Genomic DNA, 19,724 nt, shown 5'->3' with positions numbered 1-19,724 from the left:
ATTTCATTTCTTCATGGGAATTTAACATTATACTGTGCATTTCTTCATGAAAAGGGATTGCATTATCCGTTGGAGCAGGAGCGATGCATTTTAACATTACAGAGCAATGCATTTTATTTGTTTTTTTTCTTTGTATTTCCTTTATTTTACACATAAATATATCCAAATCAGTATGGTCTCAATTTTAATCTGCATTATTTTTTATACATTACAAATTTTAAAGTAAATTTTTATTTAATTAAGTATAGTATATATTTATTTGTTTTTTAATAATTGGCATAGAAATAAATTAAATTGAAATTAAGATAAATTATAGAATATAAAAGAGTGGGATACAATGTGAGATCCATTAAAAAAACTCTGGTAAGTTTTTAATTGGAAGAAAAAAATGATTAAATTGCTTAAAATAAGAAAGCTGATATAATATAATAGAAAATATAAAATATTATAAAAAAATCTGTTTAACAACCAAGTTGAATATTTTACTGGAGATGCTTTTTTTTAAAAAAAAATGGTAATGATTGGATATGCTCTTAGTTACTACTATGATAAACAATTAGGACACCCAAAATGTGCTTGATTAGGTTCATGTTTTTCGGCCTTGACAACAAGGTACCAGAGTTCCAGACCCAAGATATTGGTACTAATTTAAGCCATGAACCAGGCCCCAGAAAAATTAAAAAAGAAAAAGGTTATTATCTAAATATTTTATACACTCCAGGTTAAATTAATGGGCTTCATGTACATGTTTATTTTAATAATTGTTAAAATAAATAATTAATAATTAAAAATAATGTTATATTATGATCTGAATTGTTTATTGTGCATCTAAAATATAATGTTTTTGGTACATACATCCACAATATAATTTATACATATAAATATATTTATTCATTATAAATTTTAATTATAATATAATTTGAATATTTAAAAATAATTATTTTATAAATTAAATTATATAAAATAAATATTTATCCTATCTAATTTACTTAGGGGCGTTTATTTCACGATTAAATTTTTTAGTCTCCAGGATACAAGAGGACAAAAAATAATCTCACATTTGATGTGATATAATAAACTAATTAATCTCATATGTATTTTTTACTAGGAAAAGTAATAATCACAATTTTAGTCAATATTTAATCTGGAGGGCTAAAAAATATTTATTCACATGTGATGAAAATTTTCTTTGTAAGTAAAAATTCACACATACACTTTTCCTATTCACTATCACACTTTACCATTAGTGATCCATTCATTTACTTTTTTAAAATTTTTGTCATTCTCAAAATTTTTGTTCACGTACAAATTTTTATTTACCGTCAATCTTATGAATTTTACTCACAATAGTTTTTTGTTTTTACTCCAATTGTTTCTTATTCATGTATGATGTGATGTGTATATGTATACATCTATATTTTGGATCATATTATAATAAATAGTAAATGAGTAGTAGACCTAGGCAAATGGGTTTGGACTCGTGGGCCACCTACAAAATCTGCATGATAGGCCATGTTTTAGAGCCTGTTTGAATTGCCGGCTTTTTAGTTTGGTCCGTTTAACTTGCGGTTTATACGGGTTTCTGTAGGTTCTGTGGTTTTTTTTCTTTCTATAATTTAATATCAAAATATAAAATAATAATAAATAAAGGATATAAATTGAGTAATAAAAAATAAAAAATGTAGAACTTGAGTGCTTTATATATTGTTCAATGGTTGATGAATGAGGATAAAATATTTTGATTTGGTATAAAATTATAAATTAACTAAACATGATGTAAAAAATATTTTTTATGTGGCTTAAGATGCAAAATATGTTATCATTTTAGGAAAATATTTTTTTTATTAGATATTTCATAATTAGTTTTTAAAATGGGTCAAATTATATATTTTTAAATTGTTTTTGTCTAATGCGGGTTGACCTGTTAAACCCGTGAACTATTTTTATAGTGTTTGAATAGTTTACTTATGATATATTACCTTTCTGTGCACTGCCTAAGCAATCTAAATTATTATTATTTTTTTCCCTTTCATATGGAGCTCTTAGATCTATTGTATCAGTTATCACAGTTATAAACTTAATTCTTAAAGCCAGTTTGGTAAGAGGGGAGTCTTGCTTTCTCTAATATTGGGATTTTGTCATGGCCACAGAGAAATGTTAGTGGGGTAAAATGAAACTAGGTTATTATTTTGTCAGGAAGATGTCACGCTGGAAATGCAAAAGGAATAAAGAGAAATGGGGGCAGTGTCTTATTTTATTGGATTGAGAGACTACTAAGAAGCACTGACAAGTTGCTTCTTATGTTATTGAGCAATTACTTGCATTATGTGCAGGATATGAAGGAGTGAAGGAATTCCATTTCGAGAAGTTGCTCCATCATGGTCAGAATGTGAAATCTGGGAGGAGGCATTCATCACAAGTATGACTTTGGTTTTTCAATTTCATTTATTAAGTGTTCAAATGCTTAAGAATAGTATTATACAATAGTTCTTTTTAGAAATTTCAGTATCTATGTTGACTGAGTAGCTAATGAAGACGTATGAAAGCTGTAACACTGTATAACTTCTAAAATTGCTCCTTCCTGGATCTGAATCAACGAGTGCTAATTGTTTCCAATACCTTTAAACTGGATCAGACTAGTTGTTGGACTCAAGAAATGAACACCCTGAATTCTAAATAAAGACAAAAGCCTGGTTTTTGGGCCAGGTTTGAGCACAAACACGGTTTCCCCCTAAGAAAGAGCTTCCTCTTTCAAAACACAGGGAATAACAATCTGACACCTTAATTTCCTTTTACAAGTCTACAACACAACTTATGTATCACTATAACTGTCACATCATCACCTAAAAATATAACTTCCTAATCCGAAATTAATATAAAAATAAATGCCCACTGACTTCCTAATACAAATTTATAACTGCTTAAATCAAATGTTGGCCTAGCATGTTCTAACATTCACCAGGGACTAAATGTCATTGCAGATAGCTTGAGGCTTTTACAACATGTGGATAGTATTTAGGTTCCAACAGAATGGCAATCAGCCCATTCTAAAACGTGGAAGGATGTATCATGGACAAAAAAGCAATTTCAGGTGGTATATTTCTACCGGTGCTACGATTAATTCACTTTTGTTTTTAATGATTTTGTCAACTCGAATAACTGCAGGGTGGACCTGGGATGATCACAACTGTTATCCAGGTAATTTATTCATTGCTTCTATATTAATGAAAAAGTAGTAAAAGGAAGCAAAAGATGACACTAATCTTCTATATATATTTACAAGCAAAAGAAAACTTTGATTCAAAATCAAGCTTTGCTTGTTTTTTTAAGCTTTCTTGTTTATAAATTAAATTCCACAACATTGCAATCAGAAAGTCAAAATGTCCTTTCTTTTAACCAGGAAAAGATCATGGAGAAAGCAATTCTGGAAGGGTACCCAACAAGTAACATATATGCAGGTTGAAGATCCTACTGAGTTGCTAATATGCTGGGATGAAACGGACAATAGCTTACCGTCTAGTTCTCCCTTTCTTTGGTTGGCTTATTCATTGCCATTATTTTCTTAGCTCATCAAATAGATGACCGTGTGATCTCTAGGAAGATGGTCGTTTTATTGAATCTGAAGTCTGAACAAACTTCATGAATAAGCCAGAGACCAAATAGAGAGAATTGGAACAAAACTAGAGAAATCAAGTTCTTATACTGATGTTTAGCACTATTTATTTACTCCTTCATACACCACTTTTGTGAACATTAATAGCCGCTTATTTCTGTTTGTATGTAAAATGTCTTATAAAAAAAATCACTTGTTTTCGTTTATTGAAAAAGAAGAGAGGAAGCAAATGAAATTAAAGCTAATCTCCCATGTAATGGATTCCCCATCACATATCATAGAGCATCATATTATAACGGAGAAGAGTGCCAGACCAAATTAAAATCGTTATTCCTTGAGTCATGCTTAGCCAAACAATCCGTGCAAGAGTTACTTCAAATTATGCTCAAGTTTTACCTCCCAGTTCTTGGATAATTTTCCTGGTGTTATTCACAATGCAAGCATTCATGTGATGGTCATTGACTCTCTGCTCCACTATGTTAATTACCATTTGAGGAATAGAATGACACAATTTTCCTTATACCATGAGTCTAAGCTAGTGCAAAACTATAACTGTCAATGGGTTAAGGTTAAGGGCTTGAACCCACCTTAACCACTGAATTTCTAGTCCCCCCCCTGGGCTATTTTCAGTTCAAATTCACATTTAATAATTTTAGGGGGTTGGAGCTAGGGTTTTTGTGGGTCTGGGTCAGCTCACTGTTGGTGCTAGCCCCTCGAAATGTCATCCATCGTCCCAACCACCAAACATTGTCGCATGCACACCACCGTCACTCACATATCTGAGCACACTACACGGACCATTTTATTCAATAATTACAAATAAAATATAATAAATTTCATTAATTTTTGGGATTCTTAGTGTATAACATTTTTTATATTTTATATATCCTAACCACTTTATCGAGTTTGAAGTCATTAATGAGAACCACACATTTTTAAAATGTCATGGTGGATGGAAGCACCATTTTTGAAGTGGTGCATAGATGGCACCCTCTACGATTCAATAAATCCGCAGCCTACAGGCATTCGATAAGATTCAAGAGATACCCCTTTCCTAATAAAAATATAACCTCGCATTCTGTAAACTTCATGTCTTCTTTTGTACTTATTAGTAAAATAAAACCATGTACAGGTCATATAAAATCTAGAAATTCTGGGAATTAAGTTATTTTTGGTTTGTGTTTGTCTTCTTTTTTTTCCTCTCTCAACGTAAATGTTTTAAATGATAACTACAAAAAAAAAAAAATCTGTTTTCACTTTCAATTACAAAGATGTTATCTAATTTTCACTTTCTTTTCTTTTTTCCCAAATAGAAAACAGTAAAAAGTAACAGAAACAGTTGTTTCATTATTTCTTATACAATTTTTTAAAAGTAAGAAACAAAATAAAAAAAAGAAAAGAAGTGTGATAGAAAATGAATAAAAAAATGTTTTCCTGAACAAACGATCCGTTGTTTTTTCTTTTTCCTTACAACTTTTTGAAGACACAACATAAAATAAATTTGGCCGTCAGCAGATGAACCGTGTTTCAGGAAGAAAAAAAAACCAGTTAAAAAAATGAAAATGTCACGTGCAAAAATGAAATATGGCAACAGTATTGAATTTTGTCTTTAAGGCGATCGAGAAAATCAGTTTGTGATTATATGGAAAATAAAAAATGTGAAGTGTGCTATTTGAAGAAATGGGATGTATAAATTATGATTTTATTCGTTTAGTTTTATCTCTTGTTCTGGACATAGTGGCATCTGGAGAAACCGTATTGGATCACTCTGTAACATAAATACATATTCCAACAAGTCCAAGAGATTAGTGTGTGCATAAGAGACAAATATAACTGCTGGATTGGATGATGCCTTTATTATAATAATAATATTTTTTTCTTAAACTACACACATTTCGTTGTCTTTTGTTCTAATCTTTAGATATGTAAATCTTCTATGATAAATGAATCACCTCATACAACTGATTAACACAAGAAACTTTTTTTTTAAAAAAAAAAAAGAAAAAAAGTGTTGGTTCCATAAGATCGGATTAGAGAACTTTTTGTGTGGAGTATTTGGCTCATTGCGAAATTAATGAATACTAACTCTACTTGCATCTATGTTCTTATCAATAAAAAAAAAAACTGTGGGGATATATTTTATGATGAAGTCATGTTAAGAACTCATTTCTTAACATTTTACCCCATTTTTTAAGTATAACAAACAAATCTTTAGAGCTAAAACATTTACAGCACGAAGGAAAGAAGAAGAGGGAAAGTCTTGCTTAGTTGAGATGCAAACACTAGTAAACAACTTTGAGTTATATATATATATATATATATATATATATATATATATATATATATATATATATATATATATATATATATAACTATTCTTGTAACTAAATTTTACTTAGAATTTACGATATTTAACTCAAAAACATATTAAGATTGTAAAAATTGTCTCCATTTTACCTATAAGTAGATGTAAAAGAAAATTAAAATAAATGTAAATAAAAAAATCATTAACATTACATTAGAAAGTACTGATTTCTCTTATATTTTCTGTTTCAATTAATTAATTTACTTTTATATTTATTTTTTTAACTTATTTATTTTAATTTAATTTTATGTTAATTTATTTTATTATTTTTTTTCCAAATCTTTTAAACTAATTTATTTACGGTTTAAAAATTATATATTTATCTATTTAAGTACAAAGTCCTGTAAACTAGACACTCAAATTTTCAATTTACTTTATTATTTAGGACAATTTGGTAGATTGAATTAGGTAAACTTGAATTTTCATATAGAACGAGCAAGCTTAAAAAACAAAAACGAAGAGATGCTTATTGTTAATTTGGTATAACTGCTGTATATTCTATTGTTTTCATGTATAAAGCACAATTCAACAGTTTATTTACATATATAAATTTGACTTAGAGTTTGCCAAATTTGATTTTGATAGAATCATTTTTAAATTATTGAATATAATCAAAATGTTTGTCTAAATTAATCTAAGCATATGTTTGGATCTGTGTCCTGCACCAAAAACATGCGTAAGGGACGTGAAAATGTTAAACAACTATTTCATGCTTCTGCATAAGATCCATGGTAGACGTGAAGAGAGAAGATCTTGATCCACATTTTTTATTTTTTTTCCAAACACACTATAAATCATATTTCATATTTGAACGTGTATTTTGATTAATTTTATATCTTCAGGAGAGAAAAAAAAGCGCATGATAACGTGAAGTTTAATTGACAAAATATTTTCTGGGTTTTATTGTATGATATTAAAAATACTTTTTAAGATTTTACTTTTTTTTTTTTTTTTTTGTAATCCCAACAACATACGCAAAAACAAAAGGGCACAAATGCTTGTTAGTTGTCACAAATTTAATGTTGGAAGTTCAATTATCTTAAGGCAGCATCCATCCCTTTTGCCTATTATCTGGCACCGGCCTCTACAATCTACACGATGGTCGGCCCTAAAGGCTGATGGGGGCACCAGCCACCAGGCATGTGCATAGCCTTATTGCTTGTAAGCACTTCAAATCTTTAATATTTAGGTCACTTTGGTGGGTATCGTGATGTAAGCTTATCACTGGGACTAATTTTTCATAACGTGATAACTTATTATTTAAAAGGCATATATGTAAGCTTATCAATGGGACTATTTTTTTTTTATAATATGTGACTTATATATTGTTAATAGGCTCACTTTCATGGAAAACAAGTGTCTCATAATATATTTCACAATAAATTAAGAGTATAAATGAAATTAGTATTTTTTTATATTTTAAAGCGAGTCAATTTTTTTTATTCAAATGCAAGAGTTTTATATCTTATAATTTATGGCTAAAAAAATTATTTATTTATTTATTATATGAAGGGCTTGAGGGAGTATTAAATAAACAAAATCTATGAAATTTTATACAATTTATAAACTAAATGATTCTTTCTTGCTACACTTTGTTATGAAATATAATACATTATTCAAAATATAAGTATTTTTTTACTATTAAACAATATGTCTATAAATATATAAAAATTATATAAAATTTGATATATATGACCATTAAGATCATAATACTACATAACTGAATTGTTGAAATGATAAAATTAACTTAGTGTTATTAAGTTCATTGTTTTACTAAATTTGTCATATTTTTTAAGAAACACCGCTATTTTTTGTTCAATAATCACTAACAGATGCTCTTCCATTCATATGTTTCTTTGAGGACAGCCCATAAAATTGAAACCAAATTTTACATCTTATATCAATAGATCATGTCACTGCAAGTCTGCAATTCAACAAAAATTAAATCATTCCACTGCAAAAAATATTCGACCAGAGCGCTTTATCTTAAAAAAATAATTATTAAATTTTGCTTTGGAAAATAGAAATGCACTACTTTAAAAAAAATCTTGGAAAAGAATACAAATTAAAATTGATAACTAAACTATACAAAAAAAAAAGAGGTTCAAAACCAGTTCTCACTAAATATATTAAATGTGCAAAATTTTGATATTTTTTGACTTCACATCATTTTAACATATAACAAAAAAAAAATATTGGAAAAGAATTTAGAATCCAGATTAAATTTGACAACTACTATTATATTAAAAATTACACAAAAAACCAAAAATAAAATTTGAGGCTGAAAAGCAATTCCCTATCAAAAATCCACATGCACGGTCAACTTGAAGTGTAGGCATAGCTAGAATTCAATAGCACTGGTTCCCTTTTCTTTATCAAAGGCCAGGTAACCATGGGACCACCACTGATCCACCTGACTTCTTAACCAATTATTTCTACTCTCTTCATCACCACTGGTCCTAAAAACTTTTTATTTTAAGTCCTAATTTTAAACCCAAATTATTTTGTAGTATTTCGGTCCTCCACAGTGGATAACTAAAATAAGAAAGCACCCTTAGAGAAGTAACAATTAAAGTCATGGACAAATCAGAAGAACAAGTTAATCAAATTCACTAAATTAGTAACAATAACAAACAACACCCAAATTCCCAACTAGAGAGGTTTTTATAAATTTCAATGATGAAAAAAAGTCTAACCTTCCCATAAATGCAACAGGACCTAAATTCCCCTCCCGTGCTTAGAACACCACATAAAATGTTTGTTTAATAATAAGAAGGCCTATATAAATTAAAAAACATTGGTCGGTTCATGCAGTGCAACCTGTTGCATTTAGAGAGTGATAATGGTTTTACAGCTCGTGATGAGATGTAAAAGTTAGAGGAGGCTAGAAAGAGTGTGTGTGTGTGTGTGTGTGTTTGTCAGAGAAGCGTGGTGGTAGATTAGAGGTATGACTGAGGTATCTATCACTCTCGTACCTTGTGAAAAATTTGCCTTCTTGTATAGGTTAGTTGGCACTTGGCATTTGGCAATAACTTTGTCCTTTTGATGGACCTTCCTAGGCTCTTTCTATCTCTCTCTCTATATCCACATAAAACCAAATAATTAGTTATCACTGTTTCTATATTCCTTGTATATGCATTGACAAAACTACTCACTTTTTTCTCTCTCTTTCTTTTCTCGTGTTCTTTATCTCTCTCGCTAGCTCACAGAAGAAGAAGTAAAAGGCCTTTATTTATAATTTATAAATAAAAGCAAAGGAGATAACAGATAATAAGAAACAAAGCATGAATGGTGCTGCATTTGTTGTGGCAGAGTGCTGTGAGTATGTGGAAGTCGATCCCACGGGAAGATATGGAAGAGTATATATACTTCCTCTTTTACTAACTCATCAACTTTTCTTGGTTCTTTTATATTCCAAGTTTTGTGTTCTGATTATGGATTTGGATTTTCATGTTTGACAGTATAGTGAAATTCTTGGCAAAGGAGCTTCCAAGACAGTGTATGCATCACATCCTTAATCTCTTGGTTTTCAGCACAGCCTCCTCTGAATTTTCCAAACAAAACCTCTAACTGCTTTGAGATGTTCTCCTTTTTGTTATTTAAGTGAAACAGTTAATGGGGTTTCAACAAAATGAGTTTCTTTTTATAATGAGACCATATTCATTTGTTGCAGCTATAGAGCATTTGATGAGTATGAAGGGATAGAAGTAGCATGGAATCAAGTAAAGTTTTATGACTTTTTGCAGAATCCTGAAGATCTTGAGAGGTTATACAGTGAAATTCATCTTCTCAAGACATTGAAACACAAGAACATCATGAAGTTCTATACTTCCTGGGTTGATACTACCAACAGACACATTAACTTTGTCACTGAGATGTTTACCTCTGGGACTCTAAGACAGTAAGCTCTCTCCTTAGTCCTTATTTTTTTTTTATTAGTGTGTGTGCATGTATGTATATATATATATATATTCCATTCAATGCTTCTTGTTTTTGGCTTACAATATGATTGTGCTTATTACATTCATTGTGTGAGCAGGTACAGACTTAAACACAAACGGGTGAACATCAGAGCTGTTAAGCATTGGTGCAGGCAGATTTTGGAAGGGCTTCTGTATCTGCACAGCCATGATCCTCCTGTGATCCATAGAGATCTCAAGTGTGACAACATTTTCATCAATGGCAACCAAGGGGAAGTCAAAATTGGTGATCTTGGCCTTGCTGCAATTCTCCGCAAATCTAATGCTGCTCGCTGTGTTGGTGAGTAGAACGGCATCATGAAAACCTTTTGATTATATTCCAAAAGATGAATATGAAAATGTTCCTTTTCTCTTTGATAATTACTCTCCATGTCTGCACAGTTACTAGTTTAAGACTCTTGATTTGCTTATGCTTCTTCTTTGTTTTACTCCAGGCACACCTGAGTTTATGGCTCCAGAAGTGTATGAAGAGGATTACAATGAGTTGGTTGACATATACTCTTTTGGAATGTGCATCTTAGAGATGGTCACTTTTGAATATCCTTATAGTGAATGCAACCATCCTGCTCAAATTTACAAGAAAGTTGTATCTGTAAGAACCAATTTTATTTTATTTTACCTTGATTCATTTTTCTATTTGGTTTTTATTCTTGCTCCACTTATTTGAATGAATATTTTACAGGGGAAGAAGCCCGAAGCTCTTTACAAAGTAGACAATACCGAGGTTAGGCAGTTTGTAGAGAAATGCTTAGCAACTGTGTCCCTCAGACTTTCAGCTAGGGAACTCTTGGATGACCCTTTTCTCCAAATTTATGATTATGGATTTGACTCAAAAGTTGTGCAGTATCATAGAGATTGCTATGAAGTAAACCCATTAATTAGACAACCTTTGAATGGAATTTACAGCATTAACAACAACTTAATGAGTGGGGACACTGATAATGTTGGTGGTTATGGACCTGTATCTAAATTGGATTATCATCGAGACGATTTTGAAGCAAGTGAAATTGGTCTCTTTGGTTGTGAAGAGGATGACAATTTGGCCGAAGTTGACACCACAATCAAAGGTAGAAGAGAAGATGATGGCATCTTTTTGAGACTCAGAATAGCAGATAAGGAAGGTTAGCATTTCACTTTCTTATTTTCTTCTTGAACTTTTTTAGTCTTTGATAATTTCATATTCTGTTGTTTTTCTGATACTTGCTACATAAGCAAAAAAAACCAAACTAACAATGCATTCCTCTAAAATCTAAATAGGTCGAATTAGAAACATCTACTTCCCATTTGACATTGAGACTGATACCGCACTGAGTGTTGCAAATGAAATGGTAGCTGAGCTTGATATAAATGACCAAGATGTAACAAATTTAGCAAATATGATAGACAATGAAATTGCAACATTGGTTCCAGAGTGGAAAACAGGACCCATAATAGAGGAAAAATCAGAATGTTCAAGTGCAAGTGTCTGCCTCAATTGTGCTGCAAACGGTTACTTGTTTGATTATGTATTATCAAATAATCCATGTGGCAAGAACCTTCAATTTCTTCATTGTTCTAAAACTGGATGTGCTGCAGTTCATGGCCGATTCGAAGAGATAACATACCAAGTTGAAGGGTCTAAAAATAGTGCTAGAGAAGGTGCATTAGATGCATCAAGCCAATCCAATGACATTCAATATACAGATATCTGGGCTCAGAGAGATGAACCAGAGTTATGCCATGAAGAGTTAAAAGACATACACTGTGACCAAGCTCATGAGGCATCAAACTCATCAAACATCAAGGAGGATGGAAAAACTATTAATGTGGATGAACAAAGTGATCTCAATACCAGAAAGCCTTCTTCAAACCCTGCACCAAATTGTGTTTTCTTGGACTATGAAAATGAAATTAGGCAAGAACTAAGATGGCTCAAAGCAAAGTACCAGATGCAGCTAAGGGAGCTTAGAGACCAACAACTTGGGGGTAAACCAAAATTTACTAGCATATCTCCTGACACCGATAAATTGGAGCATTTGAAAGATGGAATTCTGAGGCTATCAGATGCATCCAACTTGAAGATACAAAACAATAAACCACTATTGAAAACTATAGTTTCTGGGAAGCATTTTCATATTGAATCGGAGAAATGCAACAGTTTGGCTGATCAAATGGTTCAAAATGTTGATGAGATTCGTCGGTCTAACAGTCCTGAGCAAATGATCACAGTCAAGGATTTCTTTACAGGAGTATTGCTTCCACACTCACTTCAGAGGGCAACCTCACTTCCTGTTGATGCAGTAGATGTCTAGAATCTAGAAACCACCAAAGTTCATAATTTTCTCATCATAAGTGGGCACCAATGTATCTACATTAACTGGTTGCTAGTTTACTTAAATATAGGGAAAGAAAATCAGAGCCAGAGAGTGATTGGAGTTACTCCAACGACCCTAGATGTAATCTAGCTTGTGAGCACCCTTTTCTAGTAAGGTCACTTGACCTAGTATGAAAAATGCCATATGTAAATCATGCACAGGCTAACACAGTCACATTAATGTAAACAAAGTTTTCCCTTGAGATGCTGAATTTCAGTTCCATCTCCTAGAGGATTAGTATATATTACAGATCATATGAGATGCTTTATTAGTAAAACCTGTGAGGCTTCTCTAAAATAGAAGTTTTTATCCATTTATCTTCTCTTAACCATTCTCACTAGCCTAATGTAATGGTTAGTGATGCAACTAAGTAATATTAGAAATGGGATAAATTATTGTATGGTTCAGAAAATTGTGTTAATGGTCAATTTTTACATGACATGTAGTTTTCAATTTATGAAAATAGCTAATAAAATTTGACTACGGGGTGTATTGGATTAGGATTGGAAAGGATTTTTACATGTTATGTGAAGATTGACCAAGACCATAAACATGTGGTAGTCCAAATCATACAATAACTTTACCAGAAATGGAGGCACCATGTAACCAGATACTTGTACAATTTGGAATCTCTATTTTTAGCTCTTTCTTCCTTGGAAATGTAATAAAGTGATATGAAATATTCATAATTTCTAGTTTGAACCCTATGCATTAGCCAAATTATAGAAAGAAAATATTTGAGATATATATTGCTTAAAAAGATCGCTTGAACACTACACTTTATTCTCCATTTTGATGGATAACGCCAAAGAGGAACCGTCTGAGACCATTGTGGGGCGGTTTCGAAGAGCAAGGAAGAAATGGTCCATCATTTTGTGTGATGTTTAATGCTCTCTGCTAATATGAACACTTCAACATAACAGCGACGCCGCATGCTTTTGCTGCTGCGTATAGATATTTCAAACGTACAGATAAGATGGTGGCTCTGACAAAATATTATTGCCTTGTAAATATGCATAACCCTGGCTGGAAATTTTGTTGGCCAAACATTGAACATACCCTTTAATCTAGCAAAAGCTTTGAAGGGATTTTCGAGATTAAGATTTACTATAAACAGGATAGGTCCATTTCCATTAAAGAAGTCACTTGTGTTGAAAAAATGATGTAAAGTGCTCAAATGAGTATCTTGTGTCTATCTTTCTTCAGTTTCATTGTTTATTGGCTAATCTGCACTATGCTGCTATCAATTATGTTATGATGCTCTATACTTTTAATAGCATGTCTGGTTGTCAATTTTTTATGATATATCCTATGGTGTTAACTTTTGACGTGGCTTTGAATCTCAAAATCTCATTTAAGCGGGTGTTTGGACTCACTTGGAATAACAATTTTTTTTATTGGTAAGAATTAAATAGGATATATTTTTTTGGTGGCAAACAGTGCGTACATAATGATTTTGATGATGCAATTCTTTAATGTTTCAAAATTATTTTAAGATTGTTATAAAAAATTAGTTTAAGAAAAATTATTTAAATATAAACTACTGATTTTAAATTTATTTGTAATCATAATCAATTTAACTAGAGTTTACATATAGCAAAAATGGAAAAATATACTAATATATCAACATTTTATATATAAAAAATCAAATATAAAGGAAAGAGTATACTTTCTATTTGCTGTAAGTGTAAAAAAAAATTATATTATTAACCAATAAAAATATATACTTGATGACCTTTAAAACAATTTTTGTAAAAGTTACAAATTTATTATATATAATAATTTATAATTAAATAATAATATAAAAACCATTCACACTATTTACTCAAAAAGAGAAGTATAAAATAAAATGAACAAGGGAATGGAGAATAAAGAATAAAAAACAAATAAATTATAAAATATATGTTTAAAGAATGTAGATATTGACAGCCTTGTTGGTTATCTCTTCATTAATACATATACTAAAGATGGGGGGTTGGTGTTGCCACTTTATACTAACAACAGACTACTACATGGCATCCTAAGAAAATAAAACATGGAAAAGTGTAGGCCATACAAATGCAATGAATGTCATCATAAACACACGTAGACGGATTCCTTTATTATTTGCTTTGCTTTATTGTGGCACTTTACAAGTAAACTTTATATTATGAAACCAGAAAAGCACTGCTACAAACAGCCCTGCATCATCTCTGTTCAAAAATTAAATTATCGCCAAGCTACCATCACTATAACCCGAACTACATTCCTTTTTTTTTTTTTTTCCATTTTAGGGTAGGCGTGGAATAGGTTAAAAATTAATAATAGGAGAAGAGAAGGTTATGGTATTCCTAAGTGATGGCGTGCGAGACAAAACCAACTGTATAATTTGGGTGTGCAAAAAAAATGAATTTTGATGGATATGTTCAAATTCTGGGGGCAGAGCAGTTGTACAGTATGATAATTTCATTAGCAGATGACAGAACATGCATCAACATAGTTGAATAATTGAATTTAAAGAAGTGTCGGTTAAATCCACGTAACAATGATCACAGGCAAGGTCTATTCCTACATTATGAGTGTTCGTCTTCTTCTTGACAATTGGATAGCAAATTGGTGACTATAAGATGTAACTTGCAAGGAATAAAGGCTACCATCATCCCTTTTTACGAGCAAGACCATAAAAGAAAAAGAGATATTAATAGTAGGATTGTGTATTTTTAGCTGCACAAACGGAGATTAATTTCTTTGGTATGTAAAATCTTCAAAGTGGATATTATTTCTCTTAGTAAAGTCTTTTTCTAGGAGATTATAAAATGAAGGAGAAGATGAGAAATTGTAGATTTAAATTTTTCATTAATAAAATCTAATGATTAACATTTGTTGATAATTAAATATTAATTATATTTTTCTACATATAACTAAACATCGAACTTTCAACAACATATTAATGAAGAGATCTAATTATTGACTATATCCAACTTTGTTAATGACCGAAAATCCGAAATGTACTTATGGATGAGTAGGAATGAATTTGAATTAGATTGAATGTCTTCATCCTAAATTTCATTGTTCGAATTATTCAATATAAAATAAAAGAAAGGTAATAACAATCTAATACAATTTATTTTATTTTTTGTAATACTTTTTTATTTAAGATATGAGACTAAATCATTTTTATTATATCCCATCATACAATATTTAAAAAATGAAATTATTATTTTATTTTGCTCCATTTTAATTCATTGTATTTCACCAATTTTGGTAAAAAAAATTGTTTCCTACAAATATTTTCTTTTGAAAGTTAATGCATATTTAGTTTTACATTTGAGATCCATATTTAGAGCAAAATCATATCAAAAGTAATGTAAAAGCAATTATTAGTTTCTAACATGTTTTCAATTTTGCAAACAAAACTCAAGTGATAAAATTAAAAAAAAAAAAAAATTGAACAGCAAAATTGACAAAACAAAAAAAAATTAATGATAAAATTTGTAATTAAACATTGATTTTTACAAGTTACCTTGTATCTTGTCAGCTCAAAATTTCAATTGGAATTTAGAATAAGTTTGGAGTTGAGATTATATTGCTGACAAAATAATAATTACATTTCAAACCTACCAGATGCCAACCTTATTGTTTCACTTGGGATCACTCGAACCTGATTCTCATTATCAACGCATCCACCAAAGCATAGGTGTCGTAGGGAACTATAATATTTTTAGAGTTACCGTCACAGCAATTCACAATTATGGTATTTATCTGTAAATTTCCACTACATAAAAGATAACAACAAAACTGCAATCACAACTGTAATTTAAAAATTAGAACCTTGCCTTTAATCATTAGTTTTGTTTTCTTTTTTACCAAGTGAAATATGCATATAAAAAATACCAGTTGATTGGTCATTTCTTTCATGGGTTGGGTAAGCTAACAATTTAATTGGGCTTCTTCACTTCCTTTTCGACCCAAATTCACGCCGTTTTTTTTCTTTGGACCAAAAACACCCTTGAAGAAGATCGGCGTTGTGCTGCTGCTACACTCTGAATGTAATATAAGATTTCGATCATTGCTTATATAAATGTTGTGGGAGCCAAAACAAAATTAATTAATTAATTTAGTATCATACAGTGAATAATCCTCTGTACACTTGATGCTAGCTTAGTATAAGACATCCAAAATGAAAATGCATATTATTCCATCGAAGTTCTTGCTTTAATTGAATACTGAGCATGATAATGTGAAATGAAAGAGATGAAAGGCTAGGCGGATGTGAGATGAACTTTGAACTTGTCTAGAAAAGAATTTATCTCCTTGGAAAGATTTGCATTGTTAGAACCTGATCATAAATAAGGATGTAAAATTATTCAATTAAAATAATAGTTATGGAAACTAAACTTGGTTGTGATTTTTCAGCAACTTGCTTCACACGGGCTGTTCGATGTACGCATAAAGGCTACAGGTGACATACATATTGATGATCATCACACGAATGAAGACGTTGCCCTTGCTATTGGAACCGTATGCAAACCATTACATGAGCTGATTCTTTCTTTACTTTTTGGTTCAATATGATAAAATTGTAACTTGAAACTAAAACGTCTTCATTATCTTGCATTGAAGATTGGTGTGCAAGTTATAGCTTTATCTTTCACCTTTTACTTTATATGTCTTAGCATAGATACTGTTTTAATCATGGTTAATTCAGATTGATCACATTGTAACTAGAGTTAGCTTAGTTAGTTACAAGTTAGTTACTCTTGTAGCCAAATATATAAACTGTAATAGCCAACTTTCTTGTAAGCTAATTCTCATTCTATGCTAATCAAATTTTCCTCCATTTTCTTTTCTCTTTGGCTTCCTCTCTGCAAGTTTTCTTTTCATCCATGGCAGACATGGATTCTGTGAATATGCACTATGGCATCTAAGTAATTGCTGATAATTATAACAAATATAATGCCAATTCTAATCTTATAGAAACAGGGGTTTGTAATTACACTAGTCTTTTTCTTTTTAAAAAATAAATTTGCATTTATCTATCATTTTGTTAGAAGTAAGAGGCTTCTATTACTACCTCTTCAGGCTTTGCTGCATGCTCTTGGCGATAGGAAGGGTATTAACCGGTTTGGTAACTTCTCTGCTCCACTGGATGAAGCATTAATCCATGTTTCACTGGTAATTTGCATACTGTTTGTAGATATAATCATCAATTATTAGTTAATGTTAACATCAGGAAAGTGTGATTTGTCCTTGCTTATAAACATGGTGAATGGATAAACATGCTTCGAAAAATGGTTTGACTTTTTATATGTGTGACCTTAATATTGGTAATATGCATTAAGAAATTCAAATTACTCTTAAAGTTTGGTTACTTCTGACAAAGGGGCACCACACATATGAGCCTGTGATGAGGCTCATTCATTAATTAGCTCTAGAAGTACCGGTACACAATGCTTGAGTTGAAATTAGAAAATTCTAGTGTTCAATCTGATCACTTTTATAAGCTTATTTTTCCTCTATAAAATTGTTATATATTCAATTACTTTTGGATATCTTTCCTCCATTACTGTTCAGATTCCCAGATATCAACAGTTACTCGCAAGTTAGTTATAGTAGAGCATCACATCAATAGTTAGAATAGTTGGAGGAATAGAAGTTTTAGCTTAAATAGGAGTAGTGGCAGAAGGAAATGTCATCCAGATTTCTTAGCATTGGGTAAACAGAACAGTAGCTCATTTGTGAGATGAAATCCTTGGAGGAGAGATCTTTCTCTTTCTGTTCATTTTTTAGTCAAGCAATAAAATTTCTCTTATTTTCTCGCTACTTCCCTCATGGGTTCCTCGCACACTTACATTTTCAGGATTTGTCTGGCCGACCACATCTAAGTTATAATTTGGACATACCCACTCAGAGGGTTGGGACATATGATACTCAGGTAGTGTATGTTGTTTAATTACTTCATTAAACTTTGGAATTTTGCTATTGAGCCTCTGATGTTTCCAAATACTCTTTTTAATGTGAATCATCTATCATGCTTCTTGTTCCTTTTGTCTTTCCCTTTATTCTTATTATTACTAATGAACCCTCTGGATATCCTCATTTATAGTTGGTGGAGCATTTCTTCCAATCCCTGGTGAACACGTCTGGTATGACACTTCACATTCAGCAGGTATTAATACATAGAACTTAGGTCATAGTCAGTTATATTAAATTCGTAAATATATTCGTGCATATCATTATGAAAGAAACATACACATACTGCTGTTATAAGATGTTTTACCAGGGCTCTTAGATGTATCCCATAGCCACATAGGTTAGAAAATTGAGATATTGTTTCTATGTTCTTCATGCATGACAGATGATTGACTACATAATCCAATTTGAGGGTTATGCTTTTTTTTTCTAGTTAATGTTTTATATTCCAATTTTGAAAACTTTTAACAGAATATATATTGAAGCAACCTTCAAAGCTTTTGCTCGGGCTATTCGACAAGCAACAGGGTATGATCCACGTCACCTTTGAAATTGCCTTTTGATTTTGTTGGAAGAAGACGAGAATTAGATTTTATTCACTTTATTATTTGCTGCTAGTATTATTTGAAAACCATTTATATTTTTCTCTCCTCATTGTTTGACAACAAAGATGATATTTCTGCTCTATAAGAATCAAACCAGCTCCAGGATTTTGTCTTAAAATGATAGAATAATCAATTTTGTTTCTTTACATGCGTTGCATTCACATTTGCTATATGTCTATGAAAACTATGAATTTCCTTGAATCTGCTTGTCATGTAAAAAAACTAATACCATCCATGAATTTCTATGTGCAGTTCGAAAGGGGTTCTGTCTCGTAGCTAATATCTTCTGCCAGTGGACTGACCTCTGTAAACAATATTGTTGTACGTATATTTATTTTTAGAAATAAAAATAGTTTTTCCTAGTGTTTTTTTATGTACATTTTTAAAATAAAAAAAAGTGGAATTACATTCTTGGTTTTTTTGTTGGGACCCATGTTATGTCTTCAGAATGGAAATTTTTATTAGTGCTCCAGAAACATGTGCTCTCTCCCCCTTGGAGAGTAGTTAAATTAGTTTAACATTTAACTTAAACAATTATTTGAGTAAAATTGAGCTCTGGCAAGAGAATTTATTTTATTGGCTTATAACTTTCCTTTTTTCTTCTGTAAAAAAAAAAAAAGAAGCTCTCCTTTTTTCTTTGTAAATATTGCTTTGTCTAACATTTGAACTTATGAAAACTGTTAGCTTATTATTTTTATCATCACTGTTTTATTGAAATTTCTCTTTTATCCTTATGTTAAAAAACTCCACTCGTTTCCGCGTTTCCCACTCATCAAATATTATTTTTATATCATATAAATATATTTATATCATCTAATTTTATTTAATAATTATTTAAAAAGGATAACAATAAAA

At 30.8% G+C, this 19,724-nt stretch overlaps 2 protein-coding genes and 1 long non-coding RNA gene across 3 annotated transcripts; all 3 read left to right on the top strand.

The window, feature by feature from the left end:
- Nucleotides 1–2,240: 2,240 nt before the first annotated feature.
- On the top strand, nt 2,241–3,775 carry LOC114369600. The gene is made up of 4 exons (XR_003657668.1): nt 2,241–2,419; nt 2,982–3,091; nt 3,166–3,198; nt 3,401–3,775. It is a non-coding gene; the product is annotated as an uncharacterized LOC114369600 (long non-coding RNA).
- Nucleotides 3,776–9,088: 5,313 nt separating this feature from the next.
- On the top strand, nt 9,089–12,625 carry LOC114372682 (probable serine/threonine-protein kinase WNK9). Its single transcript, XM_028330367.1, has 7 exons — nt 9,089–9,337; nt 9,440–9,477; nt 9,652–9,879; nt 10,018–10,238; nt 10,393–10,550; nt 10,641–11,079; nt 11,216–12,625. Exons 1-7 carry the CDS (start codon nt 9,263–9,265, stop codon nt 12,247–12,249), a joined length of 2,193 nt encoding a protein of 730 aa, XP_028186168.1. The 5' UTR covers nt 9,089–9,262; the 3' UTR covers nt 12,250–12,625.
- A 3,582-nt stretch (nt 12,626–16,207) lies between these two features.
- Nucleotides 16,208–19,149, top strand: LOC114371835 (imidazoleglycerol-phosphate dehydratase, chloroplastic-like). The gene is made up of 7 exons (XM_028329155.1): nt 16,208–16,216; nt 16,708–16,812; nt 17,374–17,466; nt 18,152–18,226; nt 18,398–18,460; nt 18,698–18,809; nt 19,106–19,149. Exons 1-7 carry the CDS (start codon nt 16,208–16,210, stop codon nt 19,147–19,149), a joined length of 501 nt encoding a protein of 166 aa, XP_028184956.1.
- The last annotated feature ends 575 nt before the right edge of the window (nt 19,150–19,724 follow it).

The sequence above is a fragment of the Glycine soja genome, chromosome 10 (genome assembly GCF_004193775.1).
Source record: "Glycine soja cultivar W05 chromosome 10, ASM419377v2, whole genome shotgun sequence".
NCBI lineage: Eukaryota > Viridiplantae > Streptophyta > Magnoliopsida > Fabales > Fabaceae > Glycine > Glycine soja.
The sequence above is the reverse complement of the archived record's forward strand: the minus strand, read 5'-3'. Positions and strand labels throughout refer to the sequence as shown.